At 57.3% G+C, this 21413-nt stretch overlaps 3 protein-coding genes across 7 annotated transcripts in view; 2 read left to right on the top strand and 1 right to left on the bottom strand.

Annotated features, from left to right (window-relative positions):
• LOC149120788 (cytochrome P450 2B5) overlaps window positions 1-1482 on the bottom strand; it is a 35335-nt gene extending 33853 nt beyond the window's left edge. Inside the window, exon 1 of the mRNA XM_089318797.1 lies at window positions 1342-1482. Coding sequence (XP_089174923.1) covers window positions 1342-1398 — 57 coding nt within the window. The 5' untranslated portion in view covers window positions 1399-1482. The remainder of the gene's footprint in view (window positions 1-1341) is intronic.
• Window positions 1450-19437, top strand: LOC100353317 (cytochrome P450 2S1). Of its 4 annotated transcripts, XM_008249708.5 has the most exons (10): window positions 1457-1766; window positions 2590-2755; window positions 4359-4508; window positions 4923-5083; window positions 5164-5343; window positions 6048-6189; window positions 7111-7298; window positions 12442-12583; window positions 12689-12855; window positions 19155-19342. In XM_008249708.5, exons 1-10 carry the CDS (start codon window positions 1602-1604, stop codon window positions 19212-19214), a joined length of 1521 nt encoding a protein of 506 aa, XP_008247930.2. In that variant the 5' UTR covers window positions 1457-1601; the 3' UTR covers window positions 19215-19342. The 4 variants fall into 4 exon arrangements, with proteins under 4 accessions (XP_051692322.2, XP_008247930.2, XP_002722341.2 ...); XM_051836362.3 differs by lacking the exon at window positions 12689-12855 and having other exon boundaries at window positions 1450-1766; window positions 12442-12688; window positions 19155-19437; XM_002722295.6 differs by lacking the exon at window positions 19155-19342 and having other exon boundaries at window positions 12689-13506.
• A 154-nt stretch (window positions 19438-19591) lies between these two features.
• Window positions 19592-21413, top strand: part of AXL (AXL receptor tyrosine kinase) — a 28752-nt gene continuing 26930 nt past the window's right edge. For both annotated transcript variants that reach the window (XM_051836360.3, XM_008249707.5), the window contains exons 1-2: window positions 19592-20119; window positions 21152-21374. In XM_051836360.3, the coding sequence (XP_051692320.3) occupies window positions 20056-20119; window positions 21152-21374 (287 nt within the window). In that variant the 5' untranslated portion in view covers window positions 19592-20055. The remainder of the gene's footprint in view (window positions 20120-21151; window positions 21375-21413) is intronic.

The following is a 21413-nucleotide window of genomic DNA, read 5'->3' as shown; positions in this document are numbered from 1 at the left end:
CTCGCTGAGCAGGGAACCAGCAGGGGTCCAGGAATTTCTTCTTCTACAAACCCGCTCCTGCTTCCCCTCACCCCATCTACACACTCAGCCGGCCTTAGCACTTCCTGCAATTCTCTAATTTCCATTTTACTTCCAGGTGGCTGCGAGTTCCTGAGCCCCTCTCTCAGCTGCTCAAAGCTGCATGCTCAGGTCTTGCGCAAAGCCTGGTTTGTAAAACACACAGTATCACTGATAGACTTCAACAACAATCCGTGCATAAATGTGAGCTAACACTTACTTAGTGCTTGTTAGACACGCACCTGGCCCCTTTCAAACGGTGTGCACCAGTGTCGCCGAGTATAAAAAACACTCCAGCTCGGCTTCAGTCTCTCCTACTCTACACAGGCATCTTCTGTCGCCAGGTGTGTGAGGTTCTCCCCGCGCAGCAGGCAGGCCCTCAATTCAGCTCCCTGGAGACAGCATCACGGCCCACAGCCCAGGGGCTCAAGCCCCAGATCCCGGCCCCCAGCCCCAGAACCCCGCCCCCGACCTCAGATGCCAGTTATAACCCGGCTGCTGCAGCAGCCTCCAGGAGTCAGGAAAACAGCCGCACTTGCACTAACGGCTGGATGATAACGGAGATTAGAAAGGATACAGGCGAGGAGAGGCTGGGGAGGGGAGGCACAGCTTGTGCCCTCTCTGGCTCCCCGCCCTCAGGCACCTCCACCAGTTCAGCCATCCGGAAGCTCTCACAATGCCGTCCTCTTGGGCTTTTGTGGACGCTTCACTACACAGGCGTGATGGATTACATCACTGGCCACTGGCGATCAACTTGACCTTCAGCCTCTGTCCCCTTCTTCAGGGACAGCCCCAATCCTGAAGCCAGCCAGGGGCCGCCAGTCACCAGCCAACCGATGGGTGCACAAAAGGACACTTGGCGCTGTGAGGGTAACAAGGATTTCAGGAGCTTTGTGCCAGGAAACGAATTCCAGCATATTTTCCAGAATCACAGTTTCTGATCAATCCTGGGAACTCGCCCCATTTTGGAGCCACCATGCTGCTAACCACTGAACACACTGCCCCTAAGTGAATGAATGAATGAATGAATGGCTCTGGGCCAGCCCATTCATTGCCTTGGACCCCAGACTCTTCAGGCTAGAGGTCCAGTCGTCCCTCCTGGCCCCCAGGCACCACACATGCACACACGCACGCACGCACGCGCGCACGCACGCCGGTGTCCATCAGTTGGGAACCCAGAGCTGCGGAGGGCGGCGCCGGGTCACCGCCAGGCGCGGGGTGTGGCTGCCTGCGGACGGTCAAAGTCTCCCGCTTCCAGGTTCCTCCTATTTACCTTCGCCTCACCTGGGGTCCAAGGCGCTGTCTCCGCCCAGCAACCCCAGGCAACCCTGGGAGGCCCATTTGGGCGTGCGCCCCCCGACCTCAGACGCCCGCAGCCTGGGAGAAATCCGGCAGCGGGGAGCGGAGCGCGAGCCTGCGGGCGGGCTGATAGGCTCGCGGCCCCGCCCCCTCCGCCTGATTTCTCCGTGGAGGGCGGCTCCCGCCCCTCGCCGGCCCAGAAGCGTGCGGCGGCCGGGAGTGGGGGACGGAGCGGACCTGCGGAGATGGAGGCGGCTGGCACCTGGGCGCTGCTGCTGCTGCTGCTGTTGCTGCTGGCGTTGGCGCTGCCCCGGGCGCGAGGCCACCTGCCCCCAGGGCCAGCGCCGCTGCCGCTGCTGGGGAACCTGCTGCAGCTCCGTCCGGGGGCGCTGTACCCGGGGCTCCTGCGGGTGAGGGGCGGGCACCCAGGGCCCGGAGGGGAATGGGTGGATGGGAGGAACCGGAGTGCCAGAGCCTAGAGGCTCTTGGGTCTCCTTGGAAGGAAGTGGAGGGGGGAGAGCAGGGGTCCTGGGGAGCAGGGACCCACAGACTCCTGGGAGGGCGGTGGGCAAGGACCAAAGCTGATAGACAGGCGTCCTGGGGTGGGGGTGGGGGACCAGGAGTAGCTGAAAGTGTGGGGGAGGGTGCAGGGTGTCCTGGAGGGCTGGGAAGAGGAGGGAGCCTTGCAGGCCCACGGGAGGGGAGGGATCCTGGCTGAAGGAACTAGAATGGAATCGCTCAACTTCGAGAGAGCAAGAAAGGCGGCCTGAGGCCTCCCAACCTTGGGGGCATGGAGCTGGGAGTGCAAAGAGCTTCCCCATCCAGAAGGATTGGGGGCAGGGCTCAAGGACACGGAAAGGGGATGGGGTCTTGGGGAGGGAGGGGGCAGGTGCTCCGGAATCTGAGGGTGTAGCAGTGACCGGAAGGGAGAGCTGGGGTGGGGGTGGAGGTCGAAATTATGAGACCACATCTGATTCTGGCTTGTCCCAGGGTCAGAGGTGAGGATTGAACACACAGAAACAGGACTGGAAGATGCGTTTAGGGAGGGAGCCTGAGACAAAAAGAACTGAGCCCTCCAAGTGGGGTTATTTCTGCCTCAGGTTGGGGCGGGCTCCCCAGAGAGGGGGCAGAAGCCAGACCAGATGGCTTATCCAGTGCCAGGGCCCCCGTAGAGACACCTCGGCCAGAAGAGGCAGCTGCTGACCGATCCCCGCTTCTCCCTGTCCACCCCAGCTGAGTGAGAGGTACGGACCCGTGTTCACTGTGCACCTGGGCCCCTGGCGGCGCGTGGTGGTCCTGGTTGGACACAAGGCTGTGAAGGAGGCTCTGGGAGGTCAAGCCGAGGACTTTGCCGGGCGGGGAGCATTGGCCACGCTGGACCAGACTTTTGACGGCCATGGTGAGTCAGGGGAGGCGGGGGCCGCTGGATCCGTGACTTTAGGGGGTCCGTGTTTTCAGCTGTGGCACACAGGGTTGTACTGATCGCATGGGATTGGGCTTTGCAGTGATTGCCAGGTGGTGGTGTCATTGACAACAGTCACCTGTGCAGGTGAAGCCCCGGCTCAGGCAGAACTTTCAAAGCTCTGAGAATTGCACAGAAATCAGGAAACCCATGCTGGGCGCTGTGGGTTCACAGCACTGGCTGAGCCAGCCCCTCTCCTGCCCCCCAGAGCACAAGGCTATGAGCAGCAGACCTGTCACCAAACAGTGACAGCTCAGAGGGTAAGGGCCGGATAGAGGAGGCTCAGCCAGAGGGGCTGAGGGATGACGGAAGTCCTGGGAGTGCAGGAATACAGAGGAGGCACCTGACCCAGAGGTTCCTTTGTGGAGGGCTGGGTTGGGAGGGGGCTACCCAGGAGGTCTGCCTGGAGGAGAGGATATCTGAGCTGAGACTCGGAGTGGGAGGTGTTGCAAGCAGAGAGACCAACCTGTCCAAAAGCGTGAGGGCAGAAGAGCTGTCAGGCACAGACATTCACCCTGGCTGGCTCTGCTCTGGGAACCGGAGATGCAGAGGTGCCTGAGAGAGATGTCGGGTCCTCTCTCACCACGGGGGGCAGGGGGGGGCTGGTCTGTGTTCAGACAGGCACAGCTCTGGGAGCAGGAACCTGGGGAGCAGGGGAGGCTCCTCTCTGAGCTGAGACCTGCGGGATGATGCGTGGAGTTTGTTCAATCAGGATGGATGGCAGGAGATGGGGTGGTGGCATTGATGCCGGCTGAGGGAGCAGCAGGGGCAAAGGCTTAGGCGGGGACCTTTGAGGCCAGTGTGGTTGTCATGGATGAGCCGGTGTGAGCTCTGTCCATGTGGGGTCCGTGAGTCACGCTGGGTTTCAGCAGTGGATTTTAAGCAGAAAAGGGATGTGGTCAGAGTTTGAAAGACCCTCCCTAGGAGCTGCAGACGGAGCAGAACTGATGGCTGCGAGCCAGAGACAGGACTGGGCTGGACCAGAACAGGGGCTGTGGGATGGGACAAAGTGGGGGGTGGGAGAAGCATCCGAGTCACGCCCAGAGCTCCAGCCAGGGGACAGGGAGAGGAGGGACACCGAGGCCAGAGCAGGACCCAGTGTGGGGTGGGGATTGAGGGGTGCTAGGGGACACAGGGGAGGCCACCGTAGGGCAGCACTGGCCAGGAGGAGCACTGAGCTTGGAGAAGGGGAGGTCTGTTCAGAGCAGAACAGTGTGGCTCTCATCTCCTCCCCTCTCGGTTCACGCTGTGAATGTTGGGGTGGGGTGGACGGGAGAGAGGAAGAGGGTGGGGGAAGATGCAGAGATGAAAAGGAGGGACAAATCTGAACTCCCCTGGCCAATCACGGAGCAGGAGCCCGGCTCCCCCAGGAACTGGCTGTCCAGAGCAAGGCCATGGGACACAGGCCCCAGTTTGTGCATTTACTGGGTACCTGCTGAGTGGTCATCTCTGAGCTGGGCAGGCAGGGACTCAGGACAGGGGTTGTCCTGGGGAATGCTGAGAGGGACCGGTCCCTCACTGAGTCTCACCTTCTATGCAGGGGTTTTCTTTGCCAACGGGGAACGGTGGCAGCAGCTAAGGAAATTCACCATGCTTGCTCTGCGGGACCGGGGCATGGGGAAGCGGGAAGGCGAGGAGCTGATCCAGGCAGAGGCTCAGCGCCTGGTGGAGGCGCTCCAGGAGACCCAAGGTCAGCAGAGTCAGGGGGAGGAGCTTCTCCCTGTGCGTGGGCATGGCCCCAGTGCAGCCCGGGAAGCCCTGGGCTCTGGGCTGGGCTGGGGTCTCCACCTCCACCCTCTGTGTCTTGTGTGAGGGTATCTCAGCTTCTCTATATGTCATCGCCCTCTTTTTGGATCTCCATCTCTTTTCTGCCTTTTTTCTCTGCCTCCTTTTCTCAGTTCTTCTGACCCTAAGTCTGTCTCTGGGCCTCCCTATGTCTCTCTGTGACTGTCCATCCCCCTGCACGTCTCCCTCTCGCTCTGTGCCTCACCCTGCTCCGGCTCTCTCCCCTGCACCTGCCCTCCTGCCTTCCTCCATGCTTCTCTCTCCATCGAGGCCTGGGGTCTGTTCCACCTTGGCTCCATCCCCCCCTTCACTCCCCCAGGACACCCATTTGACCCTTCCCTGCTACTGGCCCAGGCCACCTCCAACATCGTCTGTTCCCTTATCTTCGGCTTCCGGATGCCCTACGAGGATGAGGAGTTCCAGGCTGTGGTGCGGGCAGCTGGCGGTACCCTGCTGGGGACCAGCTCCCCGTGGGGACAGGTAAGCAGGTGGGACCCCTTTTTACCTGCCTAAGATTCCCGCCAAGCCCTCTGATGAGGAAAACTGCCCTCCCCCCACAGGCCTACGAGATGTTCTCCTGGTTCCTGCGGCCCCTGCCCAGCCCCCACAAACAGCTCCTCCACCACTTGGGTACCCTGGCTGCCTTCACTGTGCGCCAGGTGCGTCGACACCAGGAGAGCCTGGACCCCTCAGGCCCTGCTCGTGACGTTGTGGATGCCTTCCTGCTAAAGATGGCACAGGTAGCAGCAGGTGGAAGGAGGGTTGGTGGGGTGTGAGTCCCTCCTGGACAGGACAGGTGCACCTGAACTCCCCAGTCAGGTCTCTATCTCGCTGCACATCTGTGCATATGCTCCTCTCTGAGTGTCTGTCTCTCTCTTTTGGGTGCTCTGTTCTCACTGCCCCTCCCTGCCCCACCCCCTTTAAAAAAATTTTTTTTAAGATTTATTGATTTATTTGAAAGTCAGAGAGGGAAGGAGAGAGAAAGAGATTTGCCATCTGCTGGTTCACTCCCCAAATGGCCACAACGGCCAGGGCTGGCCCCTGCCGAAGCCGGAAGCCAGGAGCTTCCTCCAGGTCTCCCACTTGGGTGCAGGGGTCCAAGCATTTGGGCCATCCTCTGCTGCTTTCCCAGGTGCATTAGCAGGGAGCTGGATCAGAAGTTGAACAGCTAGGACTCGAACTGGCACCCTTATGGGATGCCAGCAGTGCAGATGACAGCTTAACCCACTGTGCCACAGTGCCGCCCTAAATAAATCTTTAAAAAAAAAAAAAAAGCCTTTCAACCAGAAGAACTAATATCAGACACCCACTTCCCATTCTGAACCACTCATTTGCACTCCGTGACAAAGCTGTAACTTACTGTGCTATGCCCCATGCCTGGTTCCCTGCACCTCTACTTCCCACAGCCTGTGTTCTCTGAGCCCTTCTGCCTGGTTTCTCCCAGGAGGAAAAAGACCCAAACACAGAGTTCACAGAGAAGAACTTGCTGATGACCGTCACCTACTTGCTGTTTGCCGGGACGGCGACGGTCAGCGCCACCATCCGCTATGCCCTGCTGCTACTGCTGAAGCATCCTCACGTCCACAGTAAGCGCCTTTCGCACCTGCCAGGCCCTGGGGACAGAAGAGAGGGTTCGAGAGGGAGGACTGTGCAAGCAGAGTGGTCGGGCTGAGCCAGAGCAGGAGGCGAGGAAGTGCGGGCTTCGGGGTGTCGGAGGAGGCCAGGCGGCTGCGGGTTATGGGGTGAGGCATGGAGAGAGACAAGCAGGAGTCCTCTCGGGGCCTGTTGCCTGTGCCTTGGCCTTGGCCTTGGCCTTGGGAATCAAGGCAGCACCCTGAGCAGGAGAGGGCAGAGTCACGTTCAGCTTTTAGAAAACTCCTTTGGGCTGCCCTGAGGGAGTGGAGAAGGGTGAGAGGGGACACCAGGAGCCCCAGGGAGGAGGACAAAGACCTGAACAGGAGAGGACAGGACAGGCTTCGGGGAGGGATGAAGGAGTGGAACAGGCAGATCCCAGAGAATGACAAGACAGGGAGGCGTCAAGCAGAAGGGCAGGTCTCTGCCTAGGGCGACAGGAGGACACTGTGGCCACCTGAGGTGGGGACAGGAAGGAACTGGTTTTAGAGAGAAGATGCTGACTCCAGTTTGAAACCATCTGGGTGGGGTCTGAAGCCACCCAGTGAGGGGTGGGGAGCGGGATGCAGGAGACCACAAGACCCCAGGGTTATCGGAGCTTAGGAGGGACCAGAGCCTTGGGGGTGCAGAAGGGTGCATGGGAAGAGGCGGGCTGGGCGTGCGCCCCCAGGAACGCCAGCATTTCAGGGCCGGGCAGCTGTGTCACCTGCTGTCGGGCCAGTGGCTGGTCGGGAAGGTGGCACTGGGCAGCTGGTGGCACTGGTGACAGACTCGGTTGTGTCTCCGGGCAGATGGCCTGAGTTCTCAAGTCTCAGTTTTCTCATCTGGGAAAGGGGGGCCTGAGTCCCCTCTGACCCAATAACTCTTGTGTGCAGAGCGTGTGCAGGAAGAGCTGACGCGGGAGCTGGGTGCTGGCCGGGCCCCGGGCCTGGGGGACCGTGCCCGCCTCCCTTACACTGACGCGGTTCTGCACGAGGCCCAGCGGCTGCTGGCGCTGTTGCCCATGGGCGTGCCCCGCGCCCTCACACGGACCACCTGCTTCCGAGGGTACACCTTGCCCCAGGTGGGTATTCTGGACAGCCGGACTTTTTATTTTCTGTCTGTTTATTTTCTTTCTTTTTTTTTTTTTAAAAGATTTATTTATATATTTGAAACTCAGAGCTACACAGAGAGAGGAGAGGCAGAGAGAGAGAAGTTTTCCATCTGATGGTTCACTCTCCATATGGCCACAACGGCCAGAGCTGTGCCGATCCAAAGCCAGGAGCCAGGAGCTTCCTCCGGGTCTCCCACATGGGTGCAGGGCCCCAAGGACTTGGGCCATCCTCCACTGCTATCCTGGGCCACAGCAGAGAGCTGGACAGGAAGTGGAGCAGTGGGGTCTCGAACCGGCGCCCACATGGATGCTGGCGCTTCAGGCCAGGGCGTTAACCCACTGCGCCACAGCGCCTGCCCCAATGTCTGTTTATTTTCATTCTGTTTGAATGTCAGAGACACACAGAGAAAGAGACAAAGAGAAATCTTTCAACTGCTGGTTTGTTGCCCCAAATGCCCATAACAGCCAGAGCTGGGCCAGGCAGAAGCCAAGAGCCAGGAGCTCCATCTCTCCATCTGGGTGTCCCGTGAGGGTGGCAGGGACCCAAGCACTTGCACCGTCACCTGCTGCCTCCAGGATGCACGTTAGCAGGGAGCTGGATCAGAAGTGGAGATGGGACTGAAACCCAGACAAGGATGCAGGTGCCCTAGGGGGCATCTTAACCACTGTGCCCAACTCCTGTCCTTCCCTGACTTTTTCTTGATCTCAGTGTCTACATCTCCCCCTCCCCCGTGCCCCAACCATGCCGCTGTGGCCCTGCACCTTCCTCCCTCTGTGATAATCCCCCCTCTTCCTCTCTCTGCAGCCTTTACTCTTCCTGGTTTCTTCTGTGTGCATTTCTCTTGCCCTGGGACCCTGTCTCTGGGCCTCAGTTTCCCCACCTGTCAGACAGACATGCTAATTCTACATCCTGCTGAGGTGGCTGGGACAGTCTGATGAGGACGCGCTCGGGGAAGGAGTTTGAGTACTGAGTAACAGGTGTAACGCTAACAGCGGCCCTCCTCGCCCTCAGCCCTGTGGCTGGGACACGCAATACGCACACTCCCTCCCTCCTTCCGCTTCCCTCCTCCCCTCCTTCCTCCTCCCTCTCCCTCTCCCTCTCCCAGGCCCTGCCTCTTCATCAGAGAGCAGTTCAGCCCCAGAACCACTAGGGGGAGATCAATGACTCCCTGAACCTGAGGCAGCTTCCTTGTAGAATCCAAACCCTGGAGCTTAAGTCCAGCCCTGCTGTTTTCCAGCTAGAAGCCTGAACAGACTACTTCACCCTGTGAACCTCAATAGTATCTTTCTTCTAATGACAGTAATAGACACCAATAATAATCATATTAGGGGCCGCCGCTGTGGCGTAGCAGGTAAAGCCGCTGCCTGCAGTGCCGGCATCCCATATGGGCACCGGAGTCCTGGCTGCTCCACTTCTGATCCAGCTCTTTGCTATGGCCTGGGAGGGCAGAAGATGGCCCAAGTGCTTGGGCCCCTGCACCTGCATGGGAGACCCAGAAGAAGCTCCAGGCTCCTGGCTTTAAATTGGCACAGCTTCGGCCGTTGCAGCCAATTGGGGAGTGAACCAGTGGATGGAAGACCTCTCTCTCTCTCTTTCTCTCTCTCTGCCTCTCTATCTCTCTGTATAACTCTGACTTTCAAATAAATAAATCTTTAAAAAAGAATCATCATCATAATAGGTACCGATACTGTGTGCTAGGTATCACTCTGAATGGTTTGCATGTGCATTTTATTTAGTCTTCAAAGCAACTGCATACCATTATGCCCATTTTACAAATGAGGAAACTGAGAACTTGAAAGGTTAAAACACTTGTCAAGGGCACCCAACCTGCAAGCAGGATTTGAAGGCAGGATTTGAACTCAGAGCCTATGCTTTACCAGCTATCTGCCTTTCTCTTATTTTAGCACCAGTGCCATGGCCCTGTCCTTTCTGGAGCCTCCCTTACCTTCTAGGCAAGTCCCTAGCAGGGGTCTCGCTCCCTCCCCTCATGCTATCCTGCCACATTTGCCATCCACCACACAGCCCTGGGAACACAGGGGCTCTGATCATGGCTGAAAGAGCTACCACTTTCTCTTTTTTTAAAAGATTTTATTTATTTATTTTGAGAGGTAAAGTTACAGACAGGGAGAGGGAGAGACAGAAAGGTCTTCCATCTGCTGGTTCACTCCCCATAATGGCTGCAACGGCCAGAGCCGAGCCTATCCAAAGCCAGGAGCCAGGATCTTCTTCCAGGTCTCCTATGCGGGTGCAGGGGCCCAAGCCACTTGGGCCTGGCTTTCCCAGGCCATAGCAGAGAGCTGGATGGGAAGAGGAGCAGCCGGGGCTAGAACCAGTATCCATATGGGATGCCAGTGCCGCAGGTGGAGGATTAGCCTACTTCGCGGCAGCACCGGCCCCAGAGCTGCCACTTTCTGCAAACACAGGCAGGGGCAGTCTGCCTGGACAGCCCTCGCCCAGCCATGCTGGCCGTCTCCTCCGAAAGGCCTTTTGCTACTCCAGCAAAAGGCTGGACTCAACATTTGGCAAAAAGGTGGCTTAAAACAGCCACAGCTGAATCACAGATGTGCCCAAAGTTTCAAAACAAAATGGAAAAATGACAAGCACTGCTGTGTCCAGATGGCAACTGTGGGCAACTCGCTTCCATTCTCTGGATCTCAGTTTCACCATCATTAAAATGGAAATAATATTCATACCTAGCTCTTTGGCTTATTCACAGGGTATGTGTATGTGTGTATGCGTGCAATGCCCATGCCTGTTACAAACCAGTTCATGCAAATGGATTTAAAGGACAAGTGTAGAGGCCAGCATTGTAGCACAATGGGTTAAGCTGCTGCCTGCAACACTGGCATCCTATATGGGCACTGGTTTGAGTCCCAGATGCTCCACTTCTTCTTCTTTTTTTTTTTTTTTTTTTGACAGGCAGAGTGGACAGTGAGAGAGAGAGACAGAGAGAAAGGTCTTCCTTTGCCGTTGGTTCACCCTCCAATGGCCGCCACAGCTGGCGCGCAGTGGCTGGCGCACCGCGCTGATCCAATGACAGGAGCCAGGTACTTATCCTGGTCTCCCATGGGGTGCAGGGCCCAAGCACTTGGGCCATCCTCCACTGCACTCCCTGGCCACAGCAGAGAGCTGGCCTGGAAGAGGGGCAACCAGGACAGAATCCGGTGCCCCGACCGGGACTAGAACCCAGTGTGCCGGCGCCGCAAGGCGGAGGATTAGCCTAGTGAGCTGCAGCGCCGGCCCCAGATGCTCCACTTCTGATTTAACTCCCTACAGATGCACCTGGGAAAACAGCAGAAGATGGCCCAAGTACTTGAGTCCCTGTCACCCATGTGCGAGACCTGGATGGAGCTCCAGGCTCCTGGCTTTGGCCTGGCCCAGCCCCAGCCATGAAGGCCATTTGAGGAGTGAACCAGTGACAGACAACTCTCTCTCTCTCTCCCTCCGTGTAACTCTGCTTTTCAAATAAAAATGTTTTTTTTTTTTTAAAGAGAAGTTCATTTTGGTACAAATAATGCTTCCATATGTTTTCATTATACGTATTTTTCATTTTTAATATGTTTTTGATTTATTTAAGGCAAAGAGGCCTGCGCCGTGGCTCTCTAAGCTAATCCTCTGCCTGTGGTGCCAGCACCCCGGGGTTCTAGTCCCAGTTGGGGCACCGGATTCTGTCCCAGTTGCTCTTCTTCCAGTCCAGCTCTCTGCTGTGGCCTGGGAAGGCAGTGGAGGATGGCCCAAGTGCTTGGGCCCTGCACCTGCATGGGAGACCAGGAGGAAGCACCTGGCTCCTGGCTTTGGATCGGTGCAGCGCGCCGACCATGGTGGCCATTTGGGGGGTGAACCAACAGAAGGAAGACCTTTCTCTCTGTCTCTCTCTCTCACTGTCTAGCTCTGCCTGTCAAAAAAAAAAAAAAAAAAAAAGGAAAAGAGGAAAGAAAAAAGAAAAAAAGAATGGCAAAGAGACAGCAGAGAGAGATTTCTATTTGCTGGTTCACTCCCCCAAAATGCCAGTAACAGCTGTGGCTGGGCCATGCCAAAGCCCGGAACTCAATCCAGACACCCTCATGGGTGGAACGGACCCAAGTCCTTGTGGGGCCAGCATTGTACTACAGCAGGTTAAGCTGCTGCTTGCAATGCTGGCATCCACATCACGGTGCTAACTGGAGTCCCTACTGCTCTGCTTCCAATCCAGCTCAGGAAAGCAGTGGAAGACGGCCCAAGTACTGGGGCTCCTGACACCCATATGGATGGAGCTCCTGGCTCCTGGCTTCTGCCTGGCCTAGCCCGGGCCAATGCTGCCATCTGGGGAGAGAACCAGCAGAAGGAGGGTCTCTGTCTCTCCCTCTATTACTGTGCCTCTCAAATAAACAAATCTTGTTTTAAAAGATTTATTTATTTGAGAGGTAGAGTTGCAGACGGGGAGAGGGAGAGACAGACATCTTTCATCCTCTGGTTCACTACCCACATGGCTGCAGGGCCTGGAGCTGGGCCGATCCGAAGCCAGGAGCCAGGAGCTTCTTCCGGGTCTCCTTCGTGGGTGCAGGGGCCCAAGCACTTGGGCCATCTTCTGCTTTCCCAGGCCATTAGCAGGGAGCTGGATCAGAGGTGGAGCAGCTGGGACCCAAACCGGATGCCAGCCTTAGAGGCAGAGGCTTAACGCACTAGGCCACAGCGCCAGCCCCAAAATAAATCTTTAGCTAAAAAAAAAAAAAGTACTTGCGCCATCACCTGGTGCCCATCAGCAGGAAGCTAGAGTCAGAAGCAGAGCGGGACTCACACAGAATGGTTGCATCCCACTGCGCCAGACTCCCACCGCTTGCGTTTCTTGCTTTTTAAAGTCTCCTTGTATATACAGACTTCAGAACGTTTCGCACCTGAGTGAACTGACCTTTTGACTCCATTTTCCAAACATGTTTGCCAGTGCGGGCGCCTCTGTGTGCAGTGCACCTACGCATCACCTGTGCGGTACACACGTACCTGGCCCCGCTGACGTCATTGTGTTCCGTCCTCGGCGCTCCACCCACCGTGCCATGCGCATGCGCAGTGCCTGCGGCCTGGGACCTCTGTGTCCGGGCTTGGTGAGGGAACGCTGTCGTGGCTCTCTCCCATCAGGGCACCGAGGTCTTCCCGCTCCTTGGCTCCGTCCTGCGGGACCCCAAGGTCTTCGAGCAGCCGGAGGAATTCAACCCAGGCCGTTTCCTGGATGCTGACGGGCGGTTCCGGAAGCACGAGGCCTTCCTGCCCTTCTCCCTAGGTACAGCCGCGACTTCCTGCGCCCCGGGCTCCCTGCTGGCTCCCCTCGCCCACCGCCCCATCCCCAGGCCTGGCTGTGAGCCGCGGGTCTCCTTCTCCTCACCAGGTAAGCGCGTCTGCCTGGGCGAGGGCCTGGCCCGCGCCGAGCTCTTCCTGCTCTTCACGGCCATCCTGCAGGGCTTCTCCCTGGACAGCCCGTGCCCGCCACAAGCGCTCAGCCTGCAGCCTGCCGTCAGCGGCCTCTTCAACATCCCCTCGGCCTTCCAGCTGCAGGTCCGGCCCCGCTGACCACTGCCTTGGCTGGACCTGATGAAGAGGGGAGCTCGGGGTGGGGGTGGGGGTGGGGGTGGCCGCCCGGGGCGAGCAGGGACAGAGTTGTGTGTCCACAGCCATACGTCTACACCGCAGGCAGCCACCTGTGTCTCACCATTTAAACACAGCAAAGCTGTCCATGCCACGCTCTGGGGTGCGCAGCCCACCTAGAGCCACACGCCCCACCCCCCCTTCTGGGGCAAGTCACAGGTTCCTGTCCAGGGCCCTCCAGGCCGCAGCTAGACATACATGACACCGCCCAGCTCCCCGAGGGGTCCTCCCATGGAGACAGCACTGCCGCGGAGGCCCCTTTCCAAGCACCCTGATCGCAAGTTCTCCCAGACGCAAACAGGTCCTGGTTGGCAGGCACTGGCCCTGTCTGAGAAACGCCCACCCAGCCCCAGCCCTGCTTATGTAACGGAGCTGAAAGCGACCCCTGCTGTCCCTGACTCAGCCCCTGCCCTGCCTCAGTCCATGTAAGACCCAATGGAAGCGGCTGGATGACCATGTAGGGGCCGAGTTCCCAGCCCCAGAGTCAGGGAAGAGGCCAGATCTGATGTCCTTGTGACTGAAAGGCCCCCATTTTGCAATAAACATTTGTGTCTGGCCTGAGGCGGGGCCTGCTGTGTGACCGAATCTGTCTGTCCTAGTGAGTAAGGGGTGGGGTTGGGGGAGTCCACCCCTCCCCTGAGGCTGGGCGGGAGCTGAAAAACACGGTCACCGCCCACCCTGGCTGTTGACATCAGTACCAGATGTGGAGCTGGCGGGGGAGGGCAGGACAGGGCTGTCCTGGAAGGGGGGCCTCAGCCTGGGAAAGCCCAAAACCAACAGAGCCAGCCCCTGGGGATTCTGGGAATCTGGAAGCAGATACTACACAGGGGCCATAGCCCACAGAGAGACCCCAACCCTGCCCTGGCCTCTTCCGCCACCCTGCCCCCCTGCCTTCCCTTCTTAAGGGAGCCAGGGAGATCCTTTGTGTCTTAAATTATCTGGTAAGGAAGTTTTCAGACAAACACAACCCTGCCTCCCCGACTACCCATCATCCAGCCTCATTCAACAACCACTAACTTTCTAGTTTTCACTTATGTGAAATTAGGGATATTTTAAGGCAAATCCCAGAAAATCATTGAAGAGTTAAGGACATTTGTTTCTTCCCAACATTTCTTAAAAGATTTATTTATCTCTTTGAAAGAGTGACAGAGAGGTAGATCTTCTGTCCACTGGTTCACTCCCCTGGTACCCACAACATCCAGGGCTGGGCCAGGCTGAAGCCAGGAACCAGGAACCACCTGGGTCTTCCACATGGGTGGCAGGGACCCAAGTACTTGGACCATCATCTGCTGCCTCCCAGGGTGCATCAGCAGGGAGCTGCATCAGAAGCAGAGGTAAGGGGGCCAGTGTTGTGGCCACCTGGGACGCTGGTATCCATATGGGTGCCCGTTTCTGTCTCAGCTGCTCTACTTCAAATCCAGCTCCCTGCTAGTGGCCTGGGAAAGCAGAGGAAGATGATTCGAATGCCTGCTGCTTCCCACATAGGAGACCCAGATGAAGCTCCTGACCCCTGACTTCAGCCTGGCTCAGCCCTGGCCGTTGCAGCCAAGTGGGGAATGAACTGGTGGATAGAAGATCTCTGTCTCCCTCTCTCTATGTCCCTCTCTCTCTGAGCAGAAGCATGCCTGGATCTCAGGCACTTCGTGGGGTGCAGGCATTCCAAGCTCCGGCTCAGTCCACTACACAACACCCACCCCTATCCCCCACCATTTTATTGTGACAGTTTTCAGACATGTGGCAAAGTTGAGGGGCTTGTACCGAGAATGCCCACGTGCCAACTCCTGGTTCTCCCAACAGCATCTTGCTCCATTGCTCAATAACAATTCTGTCCACCTGTCCCTCCGGCTCGGGTTTTTTTTTTTTTCTTTCCATCAAGTAAGCTGCAGATATCAGTTCATCTTCCAAAAATACCACAGTGCATCTGTCATTCACAAAGTTTCCTTATTTAAAAAAAAAAAAGTCCCATGATGTTATCACTTTATTGACTTCTGTTCTTTAGAGGTAGCACAAAACAGTGGAAGAGTAAAGTGGACAGACAGGATTGGGATTCCATCTTGATTGCCTGTTCCTAGGCTGTTGACTCTTTGATGGAGGATAACCATCTTTTTCTGTTTTAAATATATTTTTTCTTTTATTTCTTTGAAAGGCAGAGTAAGAGAGGCTGAGATGGAGAGATCTCTCTGCTGGTTCACTCTCCAAATGGCCACAATTGCCAGGGGAAGGGCCATGCCAAAGCCAGGAGTCAGGAACTCCGTGTGGGTCTCCCACATGTGTAGCAGGGGCCCAAGTACTCAGGCCATCTTCCACTGCCTTCCGATGCACATTAGCAGGGAACCGGGTGGGAAATGGAATGATGGTGTCACAGACAGCAGGTTTACCCGCCATGCCACAACACCAGCTCCTATACTCAAAACTGTTTTCATCATCCCACGAAAACCTCTGTATCCACTAAGCAAGAACTGCCCCCAAAAGCTTTCTTTTCAAAAGTCAAAATCCCAGGACCCATTTTTCACACCAATTGCATGAGCAGATTTCGTTTGAAGTGCCTCTTGGATTTTTCCACTCCATAACTGCTCCCTAGACGTTGGCGGCGTGCTGCTCACTTCTTGAGTAAACTGAGTCATTTGCCTGACAAGAGTTTTTCATATTCTAGATTTGGCTGATGGCATTTTTTGTAGCATTCCTCAAGATGTCCTTCCATTCCCAGGAACCCCTACAAACTGGGAATTAGAGTCTGAGTTAACGAATGGTCCTGTGTTCAGTGACTCCTAAGGCTGCTGCGTCCACGTCCCGATCCTTCTCTTAGGAGGTCCTGTCCAGGCCGTTGTAGCGCAGCCAGTTAAGCCTCCGCCTGCGTCCTGTCTGAGCGCCTGTTTGGAAGTTGGCCCAAGTGCTTGGGCCCCTGCCACCCACGTGGGAGAACCCAGATGGAGTCCCATGCTCCTAACTTCAGCCTGGCCCAGCCAGCAGATGGGAGATCTCTCTTTCTCTCTCTCTCTCTCTCTCTCTCTCAAGATTTATTTATTTGAAAAGGCAGAGCCAGAGAGAGAGATCTTCCATCCACTGGTTCACTCCCCAAATGACTGCAACGGACAGAGCTGGGCTGATCTGAAGCCAGGAGCCTTGAGCTTCCAGATCTCCCATGCGGGTGCAGGGGCCCAATGACTTGGGCCATAGCAGAGAGCTGGATCAGAAGTGGAGCAGCTGGGACTCGAACCGGTGCCCATATGTGATGCCGGCTCTGTAGACCTGGGCTTTAACCCAACCTGCTGTGCCACAGCGCCAGCCCCTCTCTCTCTTTCTTTCCAATAAATAAAAAAAACTTTAAAAAAAAATTAGAAGTCTCTCAACTTTTCACCTAGTGGCCTTAGAGGGATTCTTTAAAGAGAGATCAAATAATGTTTCCTGCCCAAAGTCCACCAGTAATTCCCATCATAGATGACAGACCAAAATCCTTGCCAAGCCAGGCCCTTCCTGACCCCACCTGTCCTCTACTCTCCCACTCCCAGCCACAGATAGCCCTCCCTGAAGTTAGTTGCTGTTCCTGGCGCACGCCGGCTGCAGGGCCTTTGCACTGCCTGGAATGCTCTTCCGGTCTTGGCTCACTTGCTCACTTCCTTCCAATCTCAGTCATAACCTCAGCAAGGCCTTCCTCAACCATCCTCTGGCCCTCAGGGGCCAGCAGGTCAAGGTACCACCTGCAACACCAGCATCCTATATGAGGGCCAGTTCTCAGCCAAAAGTTCTTGAGGGAATGAAGTCACAAGTTCAAGTTTGCCACGAACCCAGCACTGTCCGTGATGCCCTAGGTGGGTGAAGACCTGCAGTATATCTAAACAAGTGGATAGACCTCTGCACCTTCAAAAATGCCTCTCAATTCGTATTTTTTAAAGGTTTTATTTTTCCATCTACTTGAAAGAATTTTTAAAAGATTTTTATTTATTTATTTGAAAGAGTCACACAGAGAGGGGAGAGGCAGAGAGAGACAGGTCTTCCATCTGCTGGTTCACTCCTTAATTGGCCACAACAACCAGAGCTGCGCCCATCCAAAGCCAGAAGCCAGGAGACTCCTCCAGGTTTTCTACATGGGTGCAGGGGCCCAAGGACTTGGGCCATCTTCTATCCCAGGCCATAGCAGAGAGCTGGATTGGAAGTGGAGCAGCCAGGTCTCGAACCAGTGCCCATATGGGATACCGGCGCTTCAGGCCAGGGCATTAACCCACTGCATCACAGCGCCACCGCCGCCTCCCCCCACCCCCCACCAAGAGACAGAAATCTTCCATCTGTTGATTTACTCCTCAAATGCCCACAACAGCCAGGGCTAAGCTCAGCCAAAGCCAGAAGCCTGGATTTCCATCTGGGTGTCTTGCAGGGACCCAAGTACTTGAACCATCTCCTGCTGCCTCCCAGGGTGCACACTGGCATGAAATTGGAATTGAAAGTGAAGTAGGCCGGCGCCGCGGCTCAATAGGCTAATCCTCCGCCTGCAGCGCCGGCACACCGGGTTCTAGTCCCGTTCAGGGCGCCGGATTCTGTCCCGGTTGCCCCTCTTCCAGGCCAGCTCTCTGCTGTGGCCCTGGAGGGCAGTGGAGGATGGCCCAAGTGCTTGGGCCCTGCACCCACATGGGAGACCAGGAGAAGCACCTGGCTTCTGGCTTCAGATCAGCGCGGTGTGCTGACCGCAGCGGCCATTGGAGGGTGAACCAACGAAAAAAGGAAGACCTTTCTGTCTCTCTCTCACTGTCCACTCTGCCTGTCAAAAAAAAGTGAAGTAGCCAGAGGGGTTGGCAGTGTGGCACAGTGGGTTAAGCCGCATCCCATATCAGAGTTCCGATTAGAGTCTGAACTGCTCTGCTTCTGCTCAGCTTCTGGAAAGGCAGCAGATGATGGTTCAGATGCCTGGGTCCCTGCCATCATGGATGAGAGCAGGATGGAGTTCCTGGCTCCTGGTTTTGGCCTGGCCCAGACCAGGCCATTGCAGTCATTTGGGTGGATGGAGGATATCTCTCTCTGTATATATATGTGTCTTTTCCCCTCTCTGTCTTTATGCTTTTTTTTTTTTTAAGATTTATTTATTTATTTGAAAGAGTTACACAGAGAGAGGAGAAGCAGAGAGAGAGAGAGAGAGAGGTCCTCCATCTGATGGTTCACTCCCTGATTGGCCGCAACAGCTGGAGATGCACAGGGCCCAAAAACTGGGGCCATCTTCTGCCCTCCCAGGCCATAGCAGAGAGCTGGATCGGAAGTGGAGCAGCCGGGACTAGAACCAGCACCCATAAGGGATGCTGGTGCTTCAGGCCAGGGTGTTAACCCGCTGCGTCACAGCGCTGGCCCCTCTCTATGCCTTTCAAATAAATAAATAATCTTTAAAGAGAGAGAGAAAGGGAGGGAGGGAAGAAGGAAAGAAGGGGAGTAGCTGGGGCACAAACCAACTCCAATTTAGGACGTGCATCCCAAGCGGCAACTTAACCTGCTGTGACCAGCATCTGCCCCCTCAGTGATTCATTGTCCCCTTGTGGCACCCTTGGTGGGTGGGGATGCAGCAGTGACCAGGATGTAGCCTGTCCCCGCCTTCCCAGAGCCCACAGGCCAACTGGAGGGGACAGACATGAGGCACATAGTCATGCCAAAAAATCTGTAATGATGACCATGCACCTGTTGCACCAGGGAAGGACAGGGGGTTGGAAGCAAACAACACAACATGAGGACCTCAGACTGGAAGGGGCCAGGGAGTGGGGCCATGGGAGTGGGGCCATGGGAGTAGACGAGAGATGGGGCTGACGTATGTGCAGGAGGGTGCTCCAAGGCCTGCGAGGGGGCTCTTTGGGTGAGAAAGGAGGAAGGAGGGTCAAGCAGACCTCAAGAAGGGGTCCTGGGGGGGCATTTGGTGCAGTGATTAAGATACCACCTGCGCCTGCGCTGTGGTGCTGCGGGTAAAACCACCGCCTGCAACGCCGGCATCCTATATGGGCACTGGTTCGAGTCCCAGCTGCACCACTTCCATTCCAGCTCTCTGCTATATTCTGGGGAAGCAGTGAAAGATGCCCCCAAGTGCTTGGGCCCCTGCACCCGCATAGGAGACCCAGCGAGAAGCTCCTGGCTTCGGATAGGTGCAGCTCCAGCCAGTGCAAGGAACGGCACATGCTTTGACCCAGATTGTCCCCCCACCGGCCAGCTAAAGGGATCCTGCTCTTATTCCCATTTTACAGATTCACACGGAGCCTCAGGATGCCAGGCACCTGCCCTCGGCCACGTGGCTAACGGTATAGCTGGTATGCTAACTCGGTTCTGGGGGCACCGCCGTCGTGCACATGTCCACGTGGGGTCTGGGGTGTCGGAGGATCCGTGTCTCCGCACGTGAGTGTCTCTCACATATCCTCCCTCTGAGATCTCTCCTGGAGGCAAGCTCCTGAGCCGGCTTGTCAGAGTGTGTTTGTGGGCCGGCAGCGTGCCCCTGCGTGTCTCTGCCTGTCTGAGTGTGAGTGTGTGTGTGTGTATGTGTGTCCTTGTCCGAGGAGCCCTGAGTGTGAGGGGGAGTGAGGGCCAAGGAGGCCTGGCTGGGGCTGGGGCGGGGGCAGAGGGGGGTGTGCAGGCTGGGTGGGGGGAGCTGGGGAGGGATGTTTACCAGACACCAGAGGAGCCCAGAGGGACAGCGCCCAGGGCCCAGCCAGAGGGACACACAGCCTCCCCGCCTCACTGGCCCTGGGGCCGGGCACAGTCACTGGGGATCCCCTTCCTCCTCCTCAGCCTCCCCCCTCTGAGGCCCCTTTAAGACAAGGCTAGTCCTCGCTTCTCCAAGTTAACCCCTCGTCCTCCAGGTGGCCCCTGGGCTCCGGGCCCGGTGGGCGGAGGCAGAGGGGGAGCCAGGGGCGGGGACTGGGTTGCCTGAAGTCTGGGAGGGAGAGAAGGAGGCAGGGAGCCGGGAAGGCGGCTGCGGAGGAACGGAGCCGGCTGAAGGGACTCGGCTGTGCCAGGCGGGCAGTGCCAAATCAGGGGAGCACGGAGCTGGGGGGAGGGCCGGGTACAGCCCAGCCCTGCCCCCTCCCCCCGCGGCGTGCCCAGCAACTTCGGAGCAAAGTTTGGCAAGGACTGCGCTGTGGCGCCCGGAGGATGGGCAGGATCCCACTGGCCTGGTGCTTGGTGCTGTGCTGCTGGGGGTGCCTGGCCCCCAGGGGTGAGTGATGGGAACTGTCGGGGCAGGGCCGTCCATGGAGGGGCTGTGGCGGGAGGGGAAGGGGATGGATGGCAGGTGCCGAGGCGGGAGTGGTGGTGGGGGGGGGGTGTGCTGAGCTGGCTTAGAGTTTCCTGGGAACGACAAGGGACTTGGCATGAGGGTGACAAGGAGACGCTGCTGAGACTCCGAGACAGAGCAAGAGGCAGGGGGAGAGTCTGAGAGAGGAACAGGGGGACAGGAAACAGAAACTAGGAGGGCCAGAGACGGAAGAGATGGACACAGACCGACAGGAGACAGAAGGGGTGGAGGCTCTGGGAGCCGGGGCTGGGCTGGGGGCCCTCTGGGAAGGCAGGAACCTTCCCCAAAGAGCACTTAAGTGGCAGAGTGGGGAGGGCTCTGGAGCCCCCAGGGTTTTCCTTGCCACTGTCACCCCTCACACTTGTGCCTGCCCCACCACTGCCTGCTCCCTCTCTGTCTTCCTCTCCATCTCTGCCTCCAGTCCACCGCCTGCCGGCTCCGCTGCTCTCTCCCCGTCTCTGCCCCTCTTCTTAGACACCCTCCCTGCCCTTTGTCCTAAGAGTCATGTCTCTCTTCATCTCTCTGTCTACCTCTATCTCTGTTCGCTCTCTTTCTCCCTGTGCCAGACTTTTTCTGACTTCTCTGGTTCCCCATTCCCAGCCTCTCTTCTCGCCTTCTCCCTCCCCCAGCCAGCAGCCCAGTCCATGAAGTCTCCAGAGACCCTGAGGGAGGGCAGAGGGGGCCGGGACTGGCCTGCCAGGCAGTCCAGGGCGTGGGAGGCTGCCAGATCCCGGGCCTACTTCCCAACGGACGGATGGATGCTGGGCCTCGGTCCCCTGGGAAGGCTCCCACCCTCCCCCACGCCTCGGCCCTCCACCCCCTTCTGAGGTCACCCTACAACTATGTGGGCCGAAGGGCCTGGCGGGTCCTGGCAGCCGGTGGGCAGGCAGGGACAGCATGGAACCGAGTGGCTGGAGAAAACGGGGGGTCCATAAGCTCCCTTCTCCAATGCAGGTGCGCAGGCTGAGGAGCACCCCTTTGTGAGAAGTCCAGGGAACGTCACCCGTGCCCGGGGACTCACGGGCACCCTTCAGTGCGAGCTCCGGATCCAGAGGGAGCCCCCCGAGGTGGTCTGGCTGCGGGATGGACAGATCCTGGAGCTGGCGGACAGCACCCAGACCCAGGTGCCCCTGGGCGAAGACGGCCAGGATGACTGGAAAGTGGTCAGCAAACTCAGGTGCCTGCTCTCCCCAACCAGCCACACCCAAGCTCCTCC

This window comes from Oryctolagus cuniculus, chromosome 18 (assembly GCF_051225735.1).
Source record: "Oryctolagus cuniculus isolate XC-2025 breed Fujian yellow rabbit chromosome 18, ASM5122573v1, whole genome shotgun sequence".
Classification (NCBI taxonomy): domain Eukaryota; kingdom Metazoa; phylum Chordata; class Mammalia; order Lagomorpha; family Leporidae; genus Oryctolagus; species Oryctolagus cuniculus.
The sequence above is the reverse complement of the archived record's forward strand: the minus strand, read 5'-3'. Positions and strand labels throughout refer to the sequence as shown.